General features: G+C 39.7%; 1 protein-coding gene across 3 annotated transcripts in view; it reads left to right on the forward strand.

The window, feature by feature from the left end:
* ncam2a (neural cell adhesion molecule 2a) overlaps positions 1 to 26,523 on the forward strand; it is a 401,748-nt gene that overhangs the window by 314,803 nt on the left and 60,422 nt on the right. For all 3 annotated transcript variants that reach the window (XM_085152561.1, XM_085152559.1, XM_085152560.1), the window contains exons 7-11: positions 211 to 380; positions 10,522 to 10,667; positions 22,793 to 22,943; positions 24,581 to 24,768; positions 25,620 to 25,716. In XM_085152561.1, coding sequence (XP_085008687.1) covers positions 211 to 380; positions 10,522 to 10,667; positions 22,793 to 22,943; positions 24,581 to 24,768; positions 25,620 to 25,716 — 752 coding nt within the window. The remainder of the gene's footprint in view (positions 1 to 210; positions 381 to 10,521; positions 10,668 to 22,792; positions 22,944 to 24,580; positions 24,769 to 25,619; positions 25,717 to 26,523) is intronic.

The following is a 26,523-nucleotide window of genomic DNA, read 5'->3' on the forward strand; positions in this document are numbered from 1 at the left end:
GCTATAGATAGAAATAGTTTCAAAGCCGAGGTGTCTACACTTTGCCTGATTTTTATGGGATCGGTTGACACCCAAAATACAGAGATTATACATCTGTAACATCAAACGTGTACTGACGCATTCATATTTTAGGAGTTCAGTGTCAGTTTTGAGGTAGTTGCCAAATGTTTCCACTCCTTACTTATGTGCCTCTGCTTTTCACTCGTGCAGGAAAGGGCAGCAGCTGGAGCCATCGGACCAGTACATTTTGAACCGGCTTGATGGCGGGCGGAGCATGTTAACCATCCGCAACATCCGGCAGGGTGATGGAGGCACCTACTCCTGCAGAGCCACCAATAAGGCAGGATCCCAGGAAAGAGAGCTCTTCCTCAAAGTGTTTGGTAAGCATGCAATCTGAGTAAAATACTATAGTTGTATAAGATACAGTTTATTTATCCTAAATTTTCAGATATTAATCACAACTATTAAAAATAGTGCAAATAATGTCAAAAAGATTAGTAAAAGAAAATATACAATAATATAACAAGATAAAATAGATCCATAAGGTAAGAGGCACTGCAGATCAAAATCAAAATATAATAAGACATGTTCAAGAAATATGAAGGTTTTAGAACAATATATAAAATATTAATAAGGTTTAATTTAATTTAATTTTCTAATTTTCTACAGACACTGGCCACTTTATTATATACACCTCTTCAACAGTGCTCATAATTACGGGTACCACTCCTGTCAGTTAAAAAACAGAAACTAAGGCTACAGAAACCTCACCAAAACTGGACAACAGAAGACTATAAAAATTGTCTTAATTTCTTCTCCTGGTAGAGTCAGTCTTTGGTCAACTCACATGAAAGTGTGGTTCTGTCCTGCCTCATATCAATAGTTCAGTCTGTTGGTGTGTAATGTACTTTCAAATAGCCTCCACAGTCACCAGATCTTAATCCAGTAGAGAACATTTGTGATGGAACAGGAAATGCTATCATGTCAACATGGACCACAATCTCTGAAGAGAGTTTCCACTACCTTGTTGAATCTGTGTCACAAAGAATTAAGGCAAATCTGAATTAAAAAAGGGGGTCCAACCCGTTACTATAATAAAGTGTAAAGTGGTGAGTGTAAATCATTTATAAGATAGCTGAACTGAAGTGGTTCTTGAAATGCCATTGTAGAGCATTATTGGGGACTATTTCTTTAGTATAAAGTAGTCCCAATATACATCTACCTTCATTGTGCTGGGGCAGCAGAAAAATAGAAATATCTCAAAGCCTGGACTAATGAAAGGGAAACTATCTGCATGAACAGATAAGTGTAAACAAAACCACATTGTTTCTTCTATCTCCCCAAACCAGGACTAACATAAAAAATCCCTTCCTATCACTTTAAAGGGTTTGTTTTCTTTTTCCATTATCTGTTATTTGGTGCCCCACCAAAGATTTTAAATGTAATAGCATTACCCATGACAGTAAACAGTGTTTTATGTTGATCCATAAAGCTTTATTGTAAGGACATCCACAAATTCCATTTCATAAAGAAATGCAGAAAAAATGTCCAAATATGGCAGTCGGCCCACACCAATAACAGCTTTATCAAAGTGATATATTTCTGTTGAAAAATAAATATTTCATTTATTGCTTCATATTTCAATTACTGCGCTCCTCATAAAAAAATTCAATTTATATTTTCATAAACCTGCCAGCTATTTCCTCACAGATCGCCGTGATAGCGCTCCTTCTAGCTCATGAAAATGTATGGAGATTTGTGCTCAAGTCATCAACATCCTTTGGAGATGTGAAAAGCGCTTGTTCTTCAAAATGCACATTTAAATGAAGAAGTTAAGGGGGTGGGAGGAGTTCTGCTTCCAGGCCGTGTGGTGGGAGAACGCAGTTGTAAGTTAGTTTTATTACCCTTGACAGCGCAGGCAGGAGGAAAACAGGAATTTTAAGTTAGACAAGGTGTGTGCAGGTGTGTATGTGCGCTTCGCTCGTGTTTAGGCGCTGTAACCCATTGTGAGCTTCATCTTTTTCTGTGGCACTTTCACAGATCTGTTTGCACATGTTTGTTGTTAGGTGTTTGCTTTTATACACTCTAAGATGTTCACATCTGGGGGCCTCCAGGAAACATAGTGTGTCTTTTGGCTGCTCTGTAAAGTTGCAAGAGCAGCCATGAGCTGTAAAAGGCTGAAGCCTGCAGTCTTCGGGGATTATGTCAACTTGTCCTGCTTTTCAGGCAATGAGTCATTTGTTGCTGTAGAAGAAAATCCATACTATTAAGGAATAGCTGCATGTACTTGTTAGACATGCTAGAAGAGTGGCTCAAGGGATGCTTGGTTGGTCACTCTATTACTTTAGTCTGGACTGAAATATCTCAACAATTTCTCTGTGGATTTCCATTTACTTTAATGACTTTTATGACTTTGTTGGTCCACTAACTTTCCTACCCTACCAAATATTGTTGAGAAGATATTACAGATCACTTTAGAGAATTCTAAACAACACTGAGATTTGGTAAAAAAAGTAAAACCTGAATGCTGTCTTCATCAGTTTCGTTCAAAAGTAGTCTAGAAAACATATCTTAAATTCTATTAAAGAGTAAAACGGTGTATTTTATCAACAGTTCAACTATGCCAACAATAGAAGAGAAGAGAATAGTCTTTTATTTTCATTGTACATTAAAAACGAAATTGTGGGTGCTCTACGGCAACTATGCAGGAATAAAATATAAATATTAGACAAACAGGAGATTAGAGCTTAGGCCATTCTTGCTATGAGGCCCGCTGCCCTGCTAATGTTGTTTCCATAATGACATGAGATTTATAAAACTAAATTTGTTATTGTTTAAAAAATGACTTTCAGGGCTAGTCGGCATTATATGTCCACATTCTAACATTTTACAACCAAATAAGATTTTATTTAGTGGGGACAGGTTAATTTGAAACTCTAAATTGAAAAGAGGTGTGTCTGTGTGTTAGCCCTGCGATAGACTGGCGACCTGTCCAGGGTGTACCCTGCCTCTCGCCCTAAGACAGCTGGGATAAGCTCCAGTACCCCCCACGACCCTAAAAAGGATAAGCGGAAGCGAATGGATGGATGTATGGATAAGATTTTATTTATTTAATTTAGTAAAAATGCCAAGCTCTTTTTTGAGAAAAGATAATCATGAATCACCTTTTCTCTTTTGTTGCGGAAAAATAATTTAAGCATTGAAACCAAACAGATTTTCTAAGATTTATTGAAAGAAAGTTAAACCCTTGCAAAGGGATCAATACAATGCAAACGGGGTTTGTACCAGCGTTGACCAACAGGTAAAATAATAACAGCTCCGTTAAAGCCGTTGTGCGGATACAATCTTTGTCTATTCAGTGGTTGGGAGTGAAATCCTCGCCATCATCTAGGCACCAGCTTGATAATGAAGTATATCATGGCCTTGAGCAAATCTTAAAGTCATTTGTTTTCCCGTCTTCATACACTCTTTCGTTATACAAGAAATTTACAATTGCATATCAATAGTACGCAGAGGTTAGATGAGGTGAAACAAAAATTTTCCATCACACTTTTCAACCAAATTTAGAGGTAAAGGGTGCTTCTTTTTAAAGGTTATAACTAACTGACCTGATTAAGCCCAACACGCCCCCAAAAATCCAACCGAGAGTTGGGATCTGGTGGGAGTTTCCTCCTTACTAATTATCTACCACCATTATGTCAAAATGTAAATCCATCAAACCTGCAAAACTCATTTTGTTCCTTTCAGATCTGCTTTTTTTTTTCTTTAATGGCTTTTAACAAATGTTGTTGCTAATAGCATAAACATTTGTGTGATGGTGATTGTTGTACACCTACTAACATGTGCATGTTGTCAGAGCCAACAAACAACTGTTTCACCCCTTATATCAAGACACTCCTAAACCAAAGGCATCTTACCTGCACTAAGGAGGAAAAAACTGGATTTTTGCTCTGTGACAGATTCTTATTTTCAGATGAAAGTAAGTTCAGTATTTTAGGAAATCAAGTTCTTAAAGTCTGGAGGAAGAGTAAAGAGCAGAGTCCAAGGTGTTTGAAGTCTACGGTGAAGTCAGTGATGAGTTAGAGCATAGGTGTCAAACTCTTTGGCCCGCGAAGCCATACCAAATTATTATTAGAGCTGGCCTACTGGTATTATACAGCTAATATATATATATATTGTTTAGTATTAAGCTTTGCTTGTTCCATATTCGGTTTTTCAGCAAAACCTGTTTGAGTCCATAAGAGATTCATTCTTAAATCTGGAGGAAGATTTTCTTTTTCAATAAATATTAATGTTAGCCCGCGACTTTGTTCCAGTTTTGAATTTTGGCCAACTGTGTATTTGAGTTTGACACCCCTGAGTTAGAGTGACATGTGATCTGCTGGTGCAGGTGCTGGCAGATGGACTGCTGTGTTTTATCAGGTCCAAATTCAACACTGCTGTCTACCAAGTGATTTTAGAGCATGCAAGCTTTGTGGAGATGCCAATTTCTTATCACCTGGCACACTGCCGAAACTATTACCAAATTATCTGCTGACCATATTATTACTTTGCTTGATTGGCCAGCCACCCCAGGCTTCAATAACACCTCAGAAGTGCCACAGGCTTCTTTTTATATTGTATAGAATATATATATATATATATATATATATATATATATATATATATATATATATATATATATATATATATATATCCTGATTGATCTTAGGAACACCTTGAGATACTGGATTTGGGATTTTTATGAGCTATAAGTAACTTTCATCGAGATTAGAATGAAAAAGGATTGCAATCTTTATGCACGTTTATCTTTTATAAGTTTATCTTTTTTAATTAAATTATGAAAATGCCAACAAGCAAACGAAACGTGCTAAAATGGATTGTTTCAGACACTCTATAAAAGAGCCCATTCATATGGCAGCATGCAGAGCTATGTTTTTAAAGTCTCTGAATGCAAATACAGAGTCTTGGAATGAAAGAGATCCCTTTGAAAAAAGAGTGCTAACAAACACAGTGTTATGATTGGCGCTCTCAGCATATTAGCATAGCAATATTAGTAGTTAGCTAAGCATTGCTGCACAGTAACTTTTGTTAGCTACAGCAACAGTTTTTGACAGCTTCCATGGCTAAATGTTGTCAGCAATACAGTTTGATAGAAGATAATTCTTCAGTTATCTGAAGCATCAACAGTAAATGTCAGGTTTCAGAAAAAGAGTAAGCAGATCCTACATTTTCCCTGCAACACTCAGCAGCTGTACCGGGAGACATTTATCACAGAAGCAGAGATTTTCATCTATCTGTAGACAGACTCTTAAGAGTTTGCATTTTTTCCCCATTGTCAGTAGTCTATGAAACACAGCACCCACTTTAATGGGTTTTTCATTCTGTAATTTGCACACGTTCGCTGAACACATCACAAATACATTCTTTTCTGGGGGGTTTATTCCCTATGTATGTTCACTTGAATCTACCATTTCTGTTTCTTCATGCATGTAGCCAAGAACAAGTCTTGACAGCAAAAACAGTAAATTACATCACCATAAAAATAACAAAAATGATGATTATAATAATAATACTGTCTCACAGTGGATTTTTTTTCAGTTAAACCCTCTAAACTCTGGAGCATTACAAGAGGCATCAGGGATGACAGGAGAGAATCTGTGCTGACATTTGCTTTGTGGATCGGCACAGCTGAAACAACAAATGCAGACGTTATAATTATCAGATACAGTCAGTACCACATTTTACCTTCTGATACCTGTCAGTGGGTGGGATAAGAGCCTTATGTCAAATATTACTATAGAGAGGATGAAAATACAGTTTAGCTGCATAAGCAGGCTTGTTCCTACATTAACTGTCTGCAAGCAGCCAAGAGGCGTCAAAGCAAACCATCTTTTTTGGTCTTTCATGAACTAACAATGTGACAAACTGTACATTTATGCCACTTTCTTCTCTTTCTGACATATTAATGGCTTTTTCACGGGTTATGGTTAGGATTGAGCCTGCCAGGGCTGACAATGGGCAGTAGCAAAATACAACATTTGCAAGTACAATTATTATAATACCTGTAATTAGAATAATTAAGCGTAATTAGATGTATTACCATGTGTTAGAGTAAAATACTAATAGTTTTTTTTTGTCATGCTGAGTTTAAGAGAAACTTAAAGAAGTTCATTTGAATTTACAAACTGAATAAGAATAAAGTTCACTTAGTAAAAATCCAAGATCAAATAAATTTAGGATTTTTGTCTTTTAGCGTAAAGAACGCTTCTCATTTAAAGAGGAAATGTTTTCAATAAAATGTTATTAATAGCAGTCCCTGCAGAGTGGTTTTTGCATCACGCTTGACAAATGAGAGTTTTTTCATTTAACATTTTTATGATGAAGGGCATTTGAGGCAAACAGCTGTGGATAGGAACTGTAGAACTGGTTCAGACCAGTTTCAGCCATTAACAGTTTTCTGTGTTTGGCAGTCGGATCATTTTGAATCTGTATTTGTATGTTTGCACACGGAGAGCTGTCAGAACATGATGCTTTTAACATCTTTCACTCTGCAGACGTCATCCTAACAAAGCAATTGTGCCTCATTATGGGGCCTTATAGCAAAAAAAGGGGGGGAAAAATCCGACAGTTGAGATAATTTTGCCTCTTCTCTATGTGGCCTTTTGTATTGACACAAAACAGAATCAAGCAGATTGTTGCACTATTTTCAAGAAAAGGACACTTGATTCTGAATGAGTTATGAAGTGCGCTGATTTGTTGTTGAAACAAGTAAAATTATCCTTGCTATTCCCAGCAAATCTATTTCACTTGATTGAGGAAAACAAGAGTTGAGGACTTGGTTGTAGCGTAAATAAGCCATTAATGTGGTTGTTTGTGCTGGAATTTGAGAAGATGTTTATTGTTAAGTGATTTTCTTTTTTATTGTTTGCTTCATCCCTACTGCCTGCCGATATTCGTATAACTGCACTGAGACCGGGCACAAGGAATCAATCATATCCAAAATGCTTATAGAAATATGAAAGCTTAACTGGCTTATCAATGATAAGATACTTTCTGCACATGCTGGCATATGGAAAATTCAGGACTCACAGGGAGGCCAAAAGTCAAGAAAAAAAATTTAAAAATGAGATGACTCATTAGCTCCTTGGCTGCTTGGCTATTAGCTGACTAACATTACAATACCACATGCCATATGTAAACATTCTTCATGAAAAAAACCCAATGACTCAATTTATTGGGACCATAAATGTCTACTAAGTTGGACATTTTTGTCAAAGTGCAGTACTTTCATGCAACCTTGAATAATGCAAAACTTCTATACTTCAGTTTGTTTTGTGAGATGTTTCACAAAAACAGAATTCAACACATCATGTATGGATCCAATATCTGATTGCATTTCCAGTTCAAAAAAGTTCACTTTGCTGAGCAATTCTTATCTTTGAAAAAAATGTCTGTGTCAAACGTTAACATTTGTTACTCTCCCTGAGAAATACAGCAACTAGTAGTATGTCTGTCTGTGAAGGTTCTCACTCATCCAGGTCATCGTAGTCTAAGGAGCTTGGAAAAAAAAGTGTCTGGACTTCTTTAAGTTGCTTGAAGACATTTCACCTCTCATCCAAGAAGCTTCTTCAGTTTTAAGGTCAAATGGTGAAGAGTCCCAGATTTAAACCCTATGGGAGTGTCCCCCCCAAGAGGGATGATGGACAGGGGGTCCATCAGCCAAGGTTTTGGGTTTTCATTGTGAAACGTAGCCCCCACCCTATCATGTGATTTCCTGAGGTCACCAAATGACCTCAGGAAATCCCACAGGGTGGGGCTAGGAAACCTTGGCTGATTGTGACCTACACCTATTTTCACACATTGGCTTATGTAAATAGGTAGAGGATCATTAGGGGGTCCATCGTCCCTCTTGGGGGGATACTCCCATAGGGCTTAAATCTGGGACTCTCTAACATTTTACCTTAAAACTGAAGAAGCTTCTCGGATGAGAGGTGAAACGTCTTCAAGCAACTTAAAGAAGTCCAGACGCTTTTCTTTTTCCAAGCTCCTTAGACTAGTAGTAAGTAAGTAAAATTTATTTATATAGCACTTTTTAAGACAGGAATCTGTTACAAAGTGCTTTACACAAAAACAAGAACATGACCCAAATGTCTGTCTAAATAGATGTTTTCAGCTGTTTTTTAAAAGAAGCCACAGAGTCGATGGTGTGTAGAGGAGGTAAACTGTTCCACAGTATTGGTGCTAGGTTGTGGAAAGTGCAATCCCCCTTTGTTTCCCAACTGTACCTTTAGCTTACCAACTTTTGATGATGTTTGATGAGCTGCAATCGCCTGCCACCTAAAATTTTTTTACTCCATTCATGGAAGCTCGTCTTCTGTAGTGCTAGCTTGACACATGCACAACGTCATTGACATTTTCACCATGAACGCATCAAAGTAATAAAAAGAAAAAAAACGAATGTCTGGAGGGTGTAACAGAGCTTTGTGATGTCCTTATTTTCTCACCACTGTGCACTAACGCCACGCTGTCACTAGAAGCAATGCCAGGCTGCAGCACATGAAAGATTAACTCATTCAAGAATGACATGCATTAACCTGCTTCAATGCATGTCAGATTGCATTGCTTATTAATTCTCTCAGTACAGTTAGAGTACAGCTAGATTATCCAGCCCACATTAACCTCTGCACATACCTGATTAAATTGCTCAAATTATATCTTACTATTTTATCTCCAAATACAGTAATCTGACAAACCCCCTTTTCTTGTTTATTGGCTGTTTTCTTTGTTGGTGCAGCTGACCATTCGCTAATCCCTAGGTATCCCTAAGTATCTACAACTTACTAGAACCCTTTGTTTTTCTGACACAGTGAGAAAGTAAGCTTTTTCTTACTCTCGCTCCCAACATTTGTACATTTTCAAAGGAGCCTTATTACTTTTGCTTCAAGATATGTGAGGGGTGCTATTGATTATTTCCTGTCACTGCGCGCCTTCTCAATATCAAACTGATTTGAACCTAAATGAAGGGAAGGGATCCGAGACAGAGATGAAAGAGGCAAAATAACATATTCGGGGAAAACAAGTGCAAAGCAAACCCGTCTATGACAGAGAAAAGTACAGTTTGTGACATCATGACAGGAAACGAAGGTCAGTTACACAAAAATAGCTGCTTGAAAAGTCCTTCAAAGAGCTGCTTTTTACTTTGACGCTGTAAGTATATTCATTCAGAGCCAGAACTTTTTCACTTTGACTTGAGTAAAGAAGTTGAATCAGTACTTCAACTTTTTCTCTGTGTGAAGCATGTGTGTACATTTCCCACCTGTGATTGTAGTTTTAATGATTTTTTTTATTACTTCCAGAAGGGTTGTTTCAAACCAAGAACCTTTTTAAAGGGCTGTTGCAGTGATATCATCCTAAACCTTTAAACCATGTCTCATCTACCATCCAATAACAAAACTTGTGAATTTCTCATGAATACAGTAGGTTAAATCGAGCCATTTTTGTGAATGTTTTAGTGAGTTTATTGTTACTGTAAACCTTTTTTTTTTTTTATTAAAGTTGAGATTCAGGTTAATTTTGTCTAACCGTCTTTGTTGGTTATTTGTGCCTACGCAGTTTGATCACTTACTAAAAGTCCTTGTAGGCAGAGGAATATTTGCCTGGCTGCCTGTGTGTATGTTTTTGTGACCCCCATGTTTTGACAAGCTCCCAAAATCCCTCAAGATGGCTCCTTCACCTCGAGGTTGAAGCCATGTGAAATTGCCAAACACTTCCCCCCGGGCGGTGTTAAAAGCCTTCAGTACAGTAGTCACTATTTCCTGTTCACTTCCCTTTGCCTTTCGGATTTTATGCCATGCTACTTTGCAAGCACCCTGTTAACAACGTAAGTGCAGTGTGTGTGGGGGAAAAAAAGAAGTAATCCATGATTCATGTGACATGCTCTATGCCCTTGACATGCATCAGGTTTCAGGGCTTGCTTAGAGCATCTTATCAGGAGGAGGCGAGCAGGGACCAGCCCCCAACGGCACGCTTTTCAGCACTTATCGCGGTGCTCACTCTGTGCCAAAAGCAAATCACACGGTGCTGGAGAGGCATCCTTCCAGACAGAAATCTATATTTATTTAAAATAAAAAACGTGGAACAGTTGATTTGTTCTTTCAAACTTTAGCAAAGTCAGTTTTCTCATCTAGTCCAACGAGTGTGTGCAAAATAGGCCAGAGGCCATGCTTTCTCACTATATCAAACCTGTAGAGTATGACTGCACTGTATAAATTATCTTGGCCTACACTGTCAGTACCAAAGTCATGCATCAGCTCGGTGTTTAAACCCCATGGTATTGCCTTCATCTTCTAACTCACTTTATGAGTTAGATCTTTGACAGTTTCTCTCCTGCTCATCCTTTTATTCACTTCTCCTTCCTTACTCACACCTTTTCTTCTGGCCTCCAAATCTGTTCTCCTCTACTCACTTTTTTTTCTCTTATTTACCTTCTCTCCCCCGCTTGTCCTCTGTGATCTCCAGTCCAGCCCCATATCACCCAGCTGAAAAACGTGACAGCCGTAGAGGGCAGCGCTGCCATGATCTCCTGTGTGGCTGAGGGCGAGCCTCTGCCTGACATTTCCTGGAGAAGAGCCAGCGACGGTCAGACCTTCGTGGACGGAGACAAGGTAGAAGCTGCCAGAAAGCCCATCTGGCTGTGCGTGTGTGTTTGTGTTCATCATCGTACAGCATAGGCTGGAAGTACGGCATGAGTGTCGTGCCCAAAGGATATGACTTAGGTAGGAAGGATTTATGGGAAATTTACTGGGGTTGCATACCAAATGCATTTACAGCCATATGCCAAAACATTAAAACACCTGCCTAATACTGTGCAAGTCCCCTTAGTGCTGCTTATAAGGCTCATGTGACATCTGGGTGTGTCTGGCACCTCTTGCTTTTGTGGGTGTTTAGGTAAGGCCTATGTCAGGGGTGTCAAACATGAGGCCCGGGGCCCAGAATAAGGCCGGCAAAGACTCCAATCTGGCCGACTGGAAGGCTTTGGAAAATGTGAAGAAGTGCACAGATTTTAAACTTCTAACTGTATTTTCATAAGTTTTGCAGCTTTGCCTATTGATACAGACACTGCCATTCATACCACACGAAAGTAGTTCAGTAATAGATAAACCATTAAATGACAGAAATGTCTGGGCAGTTTTACCAGTTAAAGTGGATGAGTTTGACATCCCTGGCCTATGTGTTTCAAGTCTGTAAAGGTGAATCCTGTGGAAAGTTTATCCGTGTGAGTCTTTTGTCTAGTTTACTGTGTTTGTTGTGTTGCTGGAATGAGGAGGGAAAAACACCCTTAGGTTTTCAGCTCAGGGTCTACCTGGATAGTCTTCTGAGAGACCACAGTCATCGGGGAGTGTCACTGCTATTGTTACTTGTTCTGCTATAATTTTTAGGTGGGTGATATGTGTTAAGGCAATTTCCACAACTGATCTTATTCGATTCTTATGTCACATGCCTGAGTTTATTGTCACAACTGATCACTCTACATTACAGATGAGACACAGATTTGACAGTATTCATATGTATATGGATGGGAGCTACTTAAATTGTATTTTGATTATAATCACAGGTACAAAAACTGACTTAAAAGAAACCAATCATTAGAGAGTCAACCACAGATTGTGTGTCCTGGGCCAAATAAAACAGTGCACGTACTGGTAATGCACAGAGGTGTGAAGACAGAGGCACTGCTGGTTTTATGGAAGCATCGCTTCATTCAATTTCATTATAGCTTTGTTTCGAAGAAGTCACATTTTGTCTCTCATTGTGGCGCGGCAGATGGCTCTACCAGTGAGCCTCGGGCACTGTTGCTATGGGAGAAAGTCAGTCAGTGGTGTGAATCAAAACACTGCAGTCGCTGTGCAGCAAAACGCAGCACCACACTTCACTGAGTTCACCCACGACCGAAGAAGAAAATGAGGAGAAGAAACAAACGTGTCATTTGAATCCACAAATCTTTATTCGTGGCTGTGTGTTCTTGTGGTTTGAAATGCATCTTTGGCTACGAAATAACTACAATTTCTCTCTAGTGAGATCCACGGATTTGCCAAATGTCAACTCTAAGGAGTTTCACTAATGAGTTTTTTGTTTTTTTTTTTTTAATGAAGGAAAGGTGTCCTAAAATTCTCCGTCAAATCCCACAAGGTCACGTAGTCGCTTAACTGGAGCTACAGAGAAAATACCAGCTTTCATTGTCATGGTGACCATTAAAATGTCACTTTATTTTTTATATATATGAAGAAATACCAAGTCTTGGTTCTTATTGCTGCGGACTACAAAAAAGCAACAGCAGACAGTAACGGCTAATTACTCGTATATGTCGCACCGTTAAAATTAAAGCATTCCCATCTGCCTTACATGAAATGTTGCAATTACAGCCATTCATTGCCGTCACTGCTGTACATTATGATTGATCCGGATCTTTTCCTTTTGACAAGATTTCATTTTCACGCTCTGTGAAGCCTCAAAGAGAGCGACCCTCAAACAACAAATGCACATTCACCTTGTACTCACATTATTATCTCAAGGGAAATCAGTAAACACTTTTATTTTGGTTATTTTGGAAGCCAGGACCTTGAAGTTTTCAGGGCAAATCTTTTAGTTTGTACTTTCTTTCTGTCTTCAGTACCTCTCTCAGACTCGCTGACATTATATTCAATCCATTTTAACCGAAGCGACACAAAGCTTCTATTTTTACTTGTTTCTCCCAGCATCCATTATTCACTTTCTCCATAATAACAGCCACACAAGTGACAAACTGAAAGAAGCCTTTTCTTGAAATAGTAATTATTCCTGAATGGCATGCCATCAATGTCAAAACCATACTCGCTTCCATGACAAGGGGTAAGAAGCAGCTTAAAAAAGAGGAAGAAAAAAAACAAAAAAACAAAGATGGCAGCCATTCCTTTTGCTGGGGAAAAAGGTCATCGCGGAGATAAATGAGTGTGTGCATTGGCTCGAATCGCTCGGGTTGATAAATCACAGCCCAAAATGAGAGTAAGTGCTTCTCTTCCCACAGCAAATGCAATTATGGAAATGCGCAGTGCAAACCAACACACCTAAACATACGCAAAGACAAACATGAGTCATGCAGTGCGAGGTGTGATGGATGGCAGCAGTCATTTAGGTTTAAAGCAGGATGTTCCTCTCTCAATTTGCTCTCCAATCTGCATATCCAGCCGCCACACACGTGTCTCCCGTTTAGAGTTGTTAAGCTTCGGAAAGTCCTACATGTAATTTTACGTACTACATAGTGTTGCTTCCGTCCTTTTCATTTTTTGTCAGGCTAACACCCAGACACACGGTATGAGTGCATAATGGGATGCAGTTCCTGGAATTTAATTATGAATCGAGGCAGAGCATTCTGTGACACCTCGGGTACTGTTTTGCTTCTGATCAAAGTTACTGTCTGCTGCTGTAGTCATTCAGAATATCCAAGGCTAGAGAGCAAGTGTCATTAACTGTGCTTTTGTGTAGATGACTTCTGAAAAGATTGACATATTTGCTGTGATTCAACTGTTGATTTCACAGATAAACCTTGAAATAAGAAGACTCCAACCAATTGTTTCCTGACTTCTCTGTGCCGAAAGAGTGCAGTGAAGCGGTCACACCATTGTGATTAATAACCTGGCAAGTAAACCCAGGTTTTTGAAATTTTAAAAAAGAAAGCAGACAGGTATAAACCTGCAGTTCTCTCACAAGAAGTGCAAACCACATAATGAGGCACGTGTAACAAAGACTGAAAGTAACACAGTTGCTGAAGAAAAAGAAAAGCTGTCTAGTTTGACAGGTTTACCAAAGTAACTCACTGCCCCCAATCATTGAGGGGGCAGTTAGTACACCACACTGCAATTAGAGCTGTATGTATTCCCAATCCATGTGTGTTAGCGTGTAATAAATGCCACTTTGACCTCGCCTAGTGGTGTGGTGGTTAGCACCACTGCCCCAGAACAAGCCATTCCTGAGTTTGAATCCACCAGCTGGCCGGGGCCTTTCTGTGTGAGGCCCGTGTCTGAGTCCAAAGATATTCTAAATCGGGCGTAGGTTTGTGAATGCTTGTCTGTTTTTCTATGTTAGCCCTGCAACAAATTGGTGACCTTTCTAGGGTATCCACTGCTCTTACCCTGTGACACCTACGAGTAGTTCCAGCCCTACTGTAACCCCAAATTGGATAAGTGGAAGAAAATGGATGGATGGACTCTTTTTTTTTTTCTTTTTGCTATCTTGCCCTTTTGCAAGAGAATGCATGGGACTCATACAGTAACAACTAGTTTTTCAAAAGTATTTTTACATGCAATTGTCATTTACAAAGTAAACATGGAGGGCATAAAACAAGAGAGGGAAGTAGCAGTTTTTGTACAGTTGCATGCCTTTCCTGGAACCAGAAGAGTCACCTCTGGCTTGTCTTTAGAAAGAATGCAGGTTTAAAGCACTTCCTGAGCGACTTCACTCTTCAAACGATGCTCATTGTTTATACTCACTTCAGTTCAATGTTATTTTTATAGTGATTGTCCTGACAGTAGTCATCTCTAGGCACATTTTACTAACTTTATGGACTGTATAAGACAGATATAGCCTTATTCTTTCAGCAATCTTTGAAGAAAATAAAAAAAATATAAAAGTATAGTTCTGCACTAAAGTCTTGAACGACCGCCCATTTCATTATATTTTGTTTCGAAGGAGCCATACATTCTTGTTTTTTGGTGGGTTTTTTGAGTGTTTTTTCTTTCTTTTTGTAGGGGGTCTTGAGCACTAGTTCTCTTAGGCTTTTCGATGGCCTTTCAAAGATTTAGACATTTGCTGCTTTTTCAGGTGTTTTTAGTCCACTTTTTATAAAAAAAAACAACTTTTTGGGGTCAAGCCACTTAACACCGGCCTACGAATCATTCAAACATTTAATTGTATCTTCGTTATGGTCAGCCTGTCATACAATGGAAAATACTAAAAACTTGATTTCCAAAGAGCTACTAGCCAAAAACAAAGCATGGTTTGCAGTGTGTCCTTAAAAAACTGGATATGTGGAAGAAAAACAAAGTCCCAGGCACAGTCATGGTTTGGGCCTCCGTTTCAGCCAGTGGTGTTGGAAATCTTGTCAAAATTGATGGAATTATAAGATGAGACTCCACCATAATCCACCATACAATGCCATCTAGAAAGTGTCTGGAAAACAGCTTTACTTTTCAGCATGACAATGATCCCAAACACACCGCCAATGCTGTAAAAACATACCCGGATAGAAGAACAGATAGTGGAACACTGTCAGTCATGGATTGGCCTCCCCAGATCCTCAACCTCAACATTAGTGAAGCAGTGTAGGATCATCTTGAAAGAGAACAGAACAAAAGGCAGAAACATCCAAAGAAGAGCTTTGAATGTCCTTCAAGAAGCCTGGAGAACTATTCCTGAAGATTATTTGAAGAAATGACAAGAAAGCTTTTCTAAAGCTGCCTACACACTGGAAGCAATATGGTGACCCGATACTGTAGAAAGTAGGTTGCACTTGACATAAATTTTCTCAACTCCCGAGTGAGAGGCTGAAGCAACTACCAGTGAGAATAATGAGTACTGTTGATTAACATATGACCTTGTAGTAATTATATTGGTAGGTTACCTTAGCAACTGATTTCTGGAACATCTGTAAGCGTGTGTCAGTTTCAAAACGATGTGTGATGAATACATTTCAACTTTAAAGAGTCTAGGCTGTGTTAAAGAATAAAGACAGTCACACTGTCTTTAAGATTGTAGACTTGTACAAACTCTGTTTTTGCCTTATACACTGTATTTCCATATTTTCCCAATGTTTCAATAAATCCACGCACCACTTTCCAATTTTTCCAAGCAAAATATGAAGAAATAAAGGGTGACTCAAGACTTTTTAGCAATACGGTAGAATTCCTCCAACAGCCCTTCTTTCAAATCTTGCAGGGTCAACAGGCAGAAGGCCTTAGTGCCAATGAGTCTGTGTCTCAAACCCGTATTGCTGTAATAGGCCCTAAATAACAATGGAGTTGCTCTGAAATTGGTGGCATCAAGCACAAACGTTCCACCCTTTCTGAGACATTTTCCCTCACTGACGCTTGTCAGAGAAAGCCAAAAGGTTTTGGTTTCTAAAAACTAAAAAGCCTCTTACTCTCTTCAAGGAATTTTGAAGCTATTTTCCAAGACAATTGATCAGTCAGTTAACTTGTTATCTCAAAGATGACTTCTCCAGTCTCTCAAGTTACAGAGGCACTGTACTCAGAAAGAAATGAACCACTGTTGGCCAGTAAGACATCAGGGTTAAGCCTGAAGTCTCTTGCCTGACAGTACAGGCCCTCAGTCACTGCAACACCCAAAAATAGATAATAGCAGTGTCTAGCAAATCATTTCCTGTCGCATCCCATGTGAAACCCCTCGTTGGCCTCCATTTCCTTCAACCAAGAAGCCATTATTAAATGTCATTTTGTTGTTGTCTTGAGGTTGAGGTGATGCAGTAATCATTATAGTTGTGCAAATATGAAGACCCCCGTGTTCAGCCCCAGCACCCAACTGTTAGAATTAGCTGCACTTGCCAGAATTAGACTAGCTGTGTTTCCAGCCTCGCTGACATTTACAGCTGACATTTTTAATATCTGAAAACTCTCCAACAATTGGACTGAAATAACACTGGAACACGCTCCAGAATTCCATTTGAGAGATTGCATTTCAGATATAGCTTCATGTGTTTGATGTGGCACATGACATGCCTGGTTTTTATTGTGACATTATGGATGAGTTATGGACAGGATTTCATATGTGTCTGCCCTTTTTATGCCTGCTCATGCCTACCCGTTTGTTCGCTAGTCATCTCCCCCGTCCTTTTAAACTCCCTTCTTTCTTTTTACTTATAATATATGTCTTTATGTTGTTTGCTGCTGGTGTGCACAGAGTACCTGCAGTGAGTGTGCCGTTGCAGCAACACGTATGTGCAGTTCATGGGCGTGCATGTCGCTGCTGTGTTTGCTTCTGGCCGCTCGCCTCGCCGTCCGACTGAACTGCATATCAAACAGGCTGTGCTTTGGGGGCTGAGTTCGTCTCTAGACACAGACCCTGTCAGTTGGCAGAGACGGGGGGGGCGGGTGGATGGATTGTGGGGAGGCGGCGGGGTTAGCGAGTAATTTCCTGACTCAGAAGCTCTCTCCTCGAAGATTTCCTCTCCTTCCCCCTCAGCATTCCTATTCAACACACACACTCTCAATCCCATTGACCTCAGCTGGTGAGGCAAACAAGCAAAGTCTGCAGTGGCAGCACAAAGAGACCAGATCCGAGCCTTTAAACGCCGCTTCACCTCATTGGTTGATAGTATTGCGATGATAAGAGCAAAGATAAGCCATTCTAAACAGGATAATGCCCAAGCAGTCTGCGAGCGACAACATAAAGAGTGTGTGATTCAGAAGAGGGGGCTTCAGGGCCGAGGCTTATGGGGCTTAGACACATAATGAGTATTACCTGAGGTGGGGAGATGGGGGGGTTGTGACAGGAGGGCAGTAGAAGGGGCAGGATGTGCATTGATTTACTGGGGAAATCTATAAAGGTGTGCAGAAGGTACACACAAATACACACTCAGTATGCAAACATGCAAGTAGATTGGAATATAGAAAAATGCAAATGGGCATATGCAGGAGTCCTGCAAGATTTTAGCAATGCAGACATAAAACAGAAGAAGGGTGATGGCCTCAAAAAAAGGAACATATTTAAAATTAACCTCCCTTTTCCTAGTTTCTATGGCTACAAATGTAATATACGGGTGGTGAGGCGGAGTACTAAAGCGCAGCTAGACCTGTAAGACATATAGATCAACAAAGTCCACACGAAGGAGAGGTTTTGGTGGATGAAAGGCTCAAACTCAAACTCACCCATGAGCCTGGGGTTTGTGTGCTATGTTAAACTAAAGCTATATGTGGAAGTATTATGTTTAGACTTATTATTTCTTATGTGACCGTCCGGGGGGCTGTACAAATAATTTTGCCAAAAAATCACATGATGAAACAGTAATGCAATTTACGTGTGGCTATGTGTGCAGGGTGAAAAAGTATATTTTTTTCTCATTTGAAAAAGTGTTGTAAGTAGAAATGATGGACCATCTCATCACAGAAGTTGTCAAATATTATTGTGTCCTATTAGAAAAATTCTGTCTACGCTCAGCTGTCATTTACTGTAGATATAGCCTGGGGCTATGGCTCACCTTCTACTAGAAATTACTTTAGCATTACGTATGAACTTGAAGTGTGCTTTTTACATATATGTGTGATATGCATTCAGATCCCTGTGTTTTTTGATAATAACATTTTTTAAAAAGTTTTGTCTATTTGTCAGTTTTGTACACCATTGCATTGGGATGTCCATGGGTTATAGACTTTAGGCAGTCATTATCTACAAAGGAGTTCAAAGTATTAAAGTATTAGTAATCGTCAAAGGTTGTTCCACAGTTATTCACTGGTAATGCTGAAGACATGTACTGTTAGAAAAATAAGACTGGTGAGGTTCACATGGTTGCCAGTAGGTGGAATAAAAACAGCAGTGGCTGCAGTGGCTCCTGACATCCTCGCTGTGCGTCCAGAGGGGAAAATTGTAAGCTTGTTTGTAAAACTCGTGTTTGTAAAAGTGTAATTGTACAAAATCTTGTGGACTTAAATGTATAAACGGACTAATCAGAAATTAAACTGCTGTAGTTAAGCTAATAGTGTTCTATTTTTTTTAGCCAGACATTTTAAAACTTCCCCTTAAATGTGTCCCTGATCACAATCCTCTATATCATCGCTCTGTTGTGCTGCTGCAAGTAAGTAAGATTACGTCAGTCAATATCAAAATGTGTTGCATATATAGCCTTAATTTGTGTCAACTGAGCTGTGGCTAAGTACCTGAAGATAACTAACTGAAAACACAAACTGTCAAAACACAGAACGTCATAGTTCTGTATGGCCACAGGATTATTTTTTTTTATCCTCCAGTTATCGCTACAAAAGCCTGTAAAGCACTGTGGCATAAACTTCTACTAAACAGATTTAATAGAAACTCAATTTGACTTTCAGCCTCAGATTTCCCGCTCCCTTTTTTCACAAATTCTAATAATTCCTTTATTAGTAACACATCTTCAATACTAACTGGAACCCCGTTTTAAATCAAGCCTGGAGCCAAAAACCATCTCTTCTACTTTTTACTATCAATTGACTAATTAGTTGGCAATGATGCGTGAAAGTTTGGAGTGGTATCATGACTGATCGGGACTTTGGGTTGGTTAACATTCATCTCAATCCCAAGCTTCTTTAAATGTGTCAGTGCATTTGTTGACCAGTCTTTCACCCCTCAGACATGTCCCTGATCATGATCCCTTTGTTGTCTTGCTACAAGCAGCTACACAACTCATAGCACTGCTGATTATGTGGGTGTATTTCAGTGTGCCATTTCAGTGTTACTTAGCAGTGATAGCTCAATCATAATCTGCTGCTGCTGTGTCTTTTTTGTGCACAGAGGCTTCAAGAGGCTGGGAGAGATCGCTATCATAATGTGTCATATGTGGTGTGGCGGGTACTTGCATTAAAAATACCCTCCAGCACACCAAGCCTCTATGAATAATAAGAGCTCAACTAAAGCTGTGTTTCCTATTCATGGCGATACCTTATGTGCAAATAAATGTCAGCAAACTTCATGACATGAAGTAGCAATAATGAATCAAACTTGTGTTTCCTGTGCAAGTGTTAACGTTGCGATGATATATCATTTCACATAACACAAAGATGTAGAGTCTTTCTCCGCGTCAACAGGAGATAAATTATCTTCGAAATCAGCCGAAACGGAGATGGAAGGTAACAATGTTTGAAACGGTTCTTCTGCCTATTGTCTGTGACCTTCAAATCCTCTGCTGCGGGTCTCTATTGTGTCAACTCTGCATCCACAGGCAGCATCACTGAAAAGTAGTTTCTCTGGGGTCACGGAGGTTATCTGATGGCAACAGTCTGAAGGCTTATGGCCGTATCATGTCTGCAGCGGGGATGCTCCTGAGGTGTTTTTTCTCATTACGGGGGAATGTCGATTACTGGAATGATAGCCTCGTCTGCCGTAATTGACCCGTTGCTTCAAATTGATACCATCTGTCTTCATACAGATGTAATGACCTTGTAATAAATCAACAGTTTATTGCATTAACCCTGACTCTTTGTGACAAGTGACGATTGCCTGCAAAGGGAGGTGTCAAAATGGATCAAGGGGCCGCTACTCGGTGGCAAGAACAAAGTTGGACCAACAACCTTCTCTAAATTAGTTGGCGACAGACCCGAAGCCTTCCTGGATTCTGCTTTGTCATTTCTCCAGTTTTACATAACCATGAATGAAAAATAGTATCATATTCACGGTTGGACCTATTATCTTCTCCAGATTCAGCATCCCCGTTCTGTCTGGAAGTTTCAAAAAAAGCTCACAGCTAGAAGCTGACCTTCATTTCTGGCTTTATTCCATCACCTGAGTTTCAACTCGCTAAGAGAGACTGTATATGTTTTAAATTGTATCTTAAAAATGCACATTATTCAGCGTTACTGTAAAGCTACAAGTGCTGGCAGAATGGCTAATTTTCAACTTTTTCCCCCGGGCCAGATTAGAGCGAGCCAATAAAAACAATAAAACATTAAAGAACAACATCTAAAACCATTACAGCAGGAAGCAAATGACCGTCTCTCTGACCCCGCAGGATTGTCCACAGGCTCTCTGTGTATGCAAGGATACATCTAGTACCGCTTACTTTTTTATTACGTACACTGATGGATGCAGAAGCACTCAGGAGAACAGAGTCTTGATTACATTTTCTGATGACACTGCAGCGTTGACTCTTTTGAGTATTTCTTTTATCAGCTGGGTTCACAGCCTCGCAACAGTCTGAACAGCATTGTTAAATCTGCTCTAAGATCATCAGAGTGAAACAAAGAGATCTGGATTCTTTTTGCAACCAACAAATCCCTCAGAAAGCGGCACATATTTTGCCTCTTTGCGAATATTTTCTTTATCAAGGCTGTTTGTTAAAACTAACTGATATTCTGAAGCATCTTCTGTATTTTAACGGCATAATGCTGTTTTCTTTTAAGTCTGGTCAGTAAATAAATACTTATGGGATTTTTAAAAAGTTGATTTTATTAGGCTTGAATTCTTGTTTGCATTTATATTTTTTTATATGCTCATTTCTGTTTATTTTTTATGTGACTTTTTTATAGACTCTCATAGACTCATATCATTATTCATCTTTAATCATCCCAACAGTGTGTAGTAGTGAGGTGGTTAATATTTCATATTGGTTTCATATCCATGTTTGGTTCCTATTGGTGTGTGATTTGGTGTAGTGAGCATCAGGTTGCCATGCAGCTTTGGAGGTGGACTTGATATTGTTTAGATGTTGATATAAACAGCTTTCATGTAACCGTGTGATGTATGGGTAAAAACAAAAAAATGTGTTCTCTCGATCATGTAAGAGATGTGTGCAAATAGTCTTAATTGACCATTTGTAATTATATTTTATATTTATATTTTTTCTGAGTTTATTTATTATAAACTTTACATTTAACTTTAAATTATGCTATTGTGGTATACAGTTGAGTAAATTCTGACTGATATAAGTTTTTCAATACCGATACTTATATTTGCTGATATAAAATTCCAATATTGTGATTCTCAAGGATATTTTCTTCTTCCAGATACATGAAACATAAATAACATTTCCCTAACATTTGCTATGTGTATTTAATTTGTGTACTTGTTTGCCATTATTTGTTCACCCAAGTCTTGTTCCGACACATCTGAATCAAATGAATGGCTTGTTATCAGGCCTTTGCCAAACTTGATGGCAAACTTGAAGACGTAATCCAACCATTTGATTCAGCTGTGTTGCAGTAGGAAGGCATCCAAAAGCTGCAGGACAGCAGCTCTCGAGGACTGGAGTTGGACACCCCTGGTTTACCGCCTTTCAAACACGTTTCCATCAGAAAAGTTGTCCAGAGTGCCCTCTGGTGGACAAACTATACAGTCTCGATACTCATAACAGTTGAAAGGTGTTTCTACTGTTTCTTTTACTTTTTTACATTTTACTGTGTTGAATAAAATTCAGTATTTCTTGACTGTGAGTATAGCATATTGAGGACCTTGTACACATTTAAGACAAGGATTAACTTGTAGTATAGTGGGTAGTATATTGAAGCGGTGGCAGTTTTCCAGTTAACGTCCAATAACTTGAGACCCAGTGTGTGTCTCCAGTACAGGTTTTAGTGTTGTCAGTAAGAAGAGACCAAGTAGGCAATCCATGTCTTGTTTGGGAAAAAGTCAGAGAGTGAAAATAAGTTTTAAGCTTCACAACATGCACAAAGACGACCTGCTGTATTTTTCCTTTGGGACGTTCGGTTTTATTTCCATTCTCTGTTTTGCTTGAACTGAACTCTCTTTTGACACGCCTATCACTCCCAAACAGAAGGTTTGATCAGCATGTGGTTATGATTTCTGTGATCTCAGCCAGACGTGTGTGTCTGAAATGACCACATAAAAAGATATCCTGCTTTATGACATTATACAGATCCAAGAGTAGAAAAAAACTGTCTGAAATGAAGCATTTAGAACAGTCTGAAGCTTAAGCTGTAGGCTTATTGGGATTACTAGTACATATGCTGTCTTTACTACTTGAAACTTCTGCCATTTAAGCTGTCTGTTACATTTGGATTTGAGTTTAAAATTATTGTTGTGTTTGTCTCCTCAGAGCCAGGATGGGAGGTTTGAAGTTCGTGGGCGTCACGGCAAGTCGGTGCTGACCATCAGCGGCGTGAGGCTCTCCGACTTGGGTCGATTTGACTGCGAGGCGCTCAGCAGGATCGGAGGTCATCAGAAGAGCATGTTCCTGGACATTGAATGTAAGCGTGCCCATTAAACGCCATGCACGCACTTTTTGTTAGAGTGCACATGCAGTCCACAGCAGGCTTCCAAGAACTGGAGATATTCAAACAGCAAGTTGTCTAACATTGCCTGTGGGTAAAATGCAGAGGAGTGTTGTTTTTGCAGAGCTCTGGTCACCTGTTACAGCCTCTTACAAGCTTCTCCTTTCTGCCTTTCTATCAGCTCTTTGCGGTCCTTGCTGCGGAAATGGGACACATAAACACATTTAAGCAGAGTTCAAAAGTTCACTCACGCTCAGTTCTAATAATTCTTTTTGTAGTCTGGCTATTTCATTTTTTTTTTCCTCTCTGAAATGCATTATATCATTATAAACAAGTCACCCACCACGCACACTGCCTCCAGAAGGGTTAATTAGTGTGAGGATATCATGCATCGCCTTTCTTTTTTTCTCCTGCTGACAGCTCTGCTACTTCCCAACGTGTGCATCCATTCCTCAGTGCTGGTTGTTTGGGGTTATTTGGGGCGGGCTCTCCCCTGCTTAATGAGCTCTGAAGCAAAGATCTCCATTTTGGCCTCAGAATGATTAGGTTCATTAGTAGCGAGGCTCAGTGGAGTTTTTTTTTTTTCCTTTTTCTTTGGGTAGCAGTTGATTCCACCTTGAAGCTCAGAGGAACAACAAAGAGCTAGGCCAGGCAAACAAATATATCCAAAGAGACAGCGAGAGAAAAATGAAGACCATATCTGCGTTGTCACATGCAAACCAATTTTTTCCTTTTCAGGCTGAGGTGACTTTTTGAGTTCACGGATTCCCCTCAAAATTTTGTTTTGCATGGTTCCTGAAAAGTTGACATTTTAGGAAAAACTTGTAGCAAAAAAACAATCTCAAATTCATGCACCCACTCTCTAACCGTGAAGCAAAGTTGCTGTCATTACACTGCAAACTTGTTTTGCTGGAGCCACAGCTGACAACTCGCTCCCGCGCTCTGCACAGAGACACAGGCTGAGAGTCTGAGTGTAGAGGGGCTGAGCCAGCCGTTACCACCGAACTAATGAACTCATTTACTAAGTCACTGCAGGCTGCAGGGGGATAACACGTCCTCGGCTGTGACAGAGAGCCAGGCATCAATCTCTTTAATGGAATCCTGCAAGCGAGCATAAAACAACCATAATGCCTCTCCGACTGAGCGGGGCCGACCGGGCCGAAAGAAATCCGCACAACAGCTCGCCGCCGCAGTCGTCCATTACTGCCCTTTCTATTTGCCGGCGCCAATGAGCTTCTGTTTGCATGCTTTATTCCTATTCTTTGGGGGCACGATCGCAATGGAGACCCACACCCATAGCGTGAGGTAGCTTCAATTAAGTTTTTCTTTTTTTACACTGCCGAAGAAGTTGAGGAAGCAGCAATTAAATCCTTTCCCCCCCGTCTTCTCTTTAAGGTGAAGCCTCAGCAAGTTATTTTTTTTTTTTTTTACATCTTTGATCATCCAGCACAGCTCCACCTTTGATTTGGGTGTTTAATTGGCTGCCACAAATTCCAGACACACCAGCAATTACTCTTTTAGCAATTCAGGTCTTGTTTTAGTTTTAAAAAAAAAGCTCCTTTTCCATGTAAACGAGGTGGGTGCAAGACATGACGTTACTCTGTTTTGTTTAGATATACCAAAGTTCCTGACCAACCACACCGTTTATTATTCATGGGAGGGAAATCCGGTGAACATCAGCTGCGACGTGATGTCCAACCCACCTGCCACCATGCTGTGGAGGCGAGAGCGCTTCACTATCTCCACAGAGGGAACCGCCAACATGAGGGTGCACAGCGCCGAGGGCAAGTCTGTGCTGGAGGTGAGTTCAAGTCCTCCAGTGGCAGCCAGGTTAGGGTTAGGGTCACGAGACAAAAAATGTGTTTGAAAGTTTAATAATGAGTCTGTCAGTGTGGTTTATCAAACAGAGGTGCAAAAGAAATGGAGTTTTTTGTAATGAATTGAATTTTCTTCTTTGAGGGGAAAAACAATTAAATAAACAATAAAAACAACAGTGAAAGACAGACCTGTAGTTTAATGAGTTTAAAAAGAAAATAAATTCTGATGGATCTTTATGAAGAGTTACTCACACTGATATAGTTTTCAAAAATTTCACAAAATTCAGATTTTGATGTTTCTATTGGCAGCCCAGTTTGATGGAAGTAAGCGAAACCCCAGTGGTGGTCATTGTGAATAGTTTGTCATAAAGGATGCTTTTAACTGAAGAAGTCGTGAAAACTAGACACCCATACTCAGTTTTTAAATGATGATTTCATTTATTACAGAAAAAGTTGTTATCCAAATCTACATGGACCTGTGTGAAAAAGTAATCACCCCCCAAACCTAATAACTGGTTATTTTGTCAGCAAGAACAGCAATCAAGCATTCAAGTCTTTCACAAGGCTGTGGAAGATTTTGATCCTCTCGTTTTTGCAGAATTGTCTTAAATCAGCCCCACTGGAAGGTTTTTTTAAGGTCATGCCAAAGCATATCAGTATAATTCTGTTTCAAATCAGTCCTATGAACACCAAAAACACATATTATTCAGTGCATGTTTAGTATATAAAGCACAGTTATATATCGAGCACAGTTGGAGCGAAAGCAGAAAAGTCCAAGTGAAACCTTTAGTTTTAATATGAATTGTGATCGACTGTATTGTTTATCTGCGTCCAGGTGACTCCTATGTCCGACAGAGACTTTGGCCGCTACAACTGCACGGCCAGAAACAACATTGGAGTTCGATACCAGGAGTTCATTTTGGCCCAGGCAGGTGAGTCTGCAGAACTGCCACTAATGCGCTAATGAGGCTAGCAACTCAATTTCAAGACCAGAACGTGTGGACGTCTCAGGGAGCCTGCACCTTTTCAATAACCGCTCTCCCAGTAACTCCAGCCATTCAACTACTTTGTAACCCTCTACCTCTCTACTAATGGTAATAGCCTTATTTGCAATTCTCAGGAAGATAAATTCCACTACAACTCCCAACCCCTATTCAGCCTCGCCTAATCTCAAATAGTGCTGGCTGATTTACCATACCCCTCGCTATTTAACTGAAGTACTCCCTAATTTACGGTAGCGAGGGCTAATACACAATAGTGCAGTCTAATTATCTTTAGTGCAGATTGAATTGCTCTGGCTAAGGAAGAAAAAAGTAGTGAGCAAAAAGCTGACCAAAAATGTCGTCTTGCAGGAAACAGTAGGTTTTAGAAGAGTTTGTGACTCTTACAATTCAGCACAACACACACTCAGGCACACGCAAGAAAACACACTGTGAACATGTTTGTGTTCTTAAGGGATATTTGAGACGTACCTTATGTAGAATACACTGTCTTCAAAGCTCGATCATAAACTGATAGAAGAATCTGAGGGTGGAAATGTGTTTGTAGTGAGTCAAACTGCTCTGAATTTTGCATTGATGTTTTAAGTGAGAATCACTAATACAACCAAAACAACTTGAGTCACATCAAAAACATATCCAAGGACAAGTGATGCAGTCAAGTGATGTGGCAACTTACCTGAAAATAAAATAAGTTGCTGTCTATTAAATTGCTAGAGTCTAGAGTGGGCTAGGGTAATA

Source organism: Neolamprologus multifasciatus, chromosome 23 (assembly GCF_963576455.1).
Source record: "Neolamprologus multifasciatus chromosome 23, fNeoMul1.2, whole genome shotgun sequence".
Lineage (NCBI taxonomy): Eukaryota > Metazoa > Chordata > Actinopteri > Cichliformes > Cichlidae > Neolamprologus > Neolamprologus multifasciatus.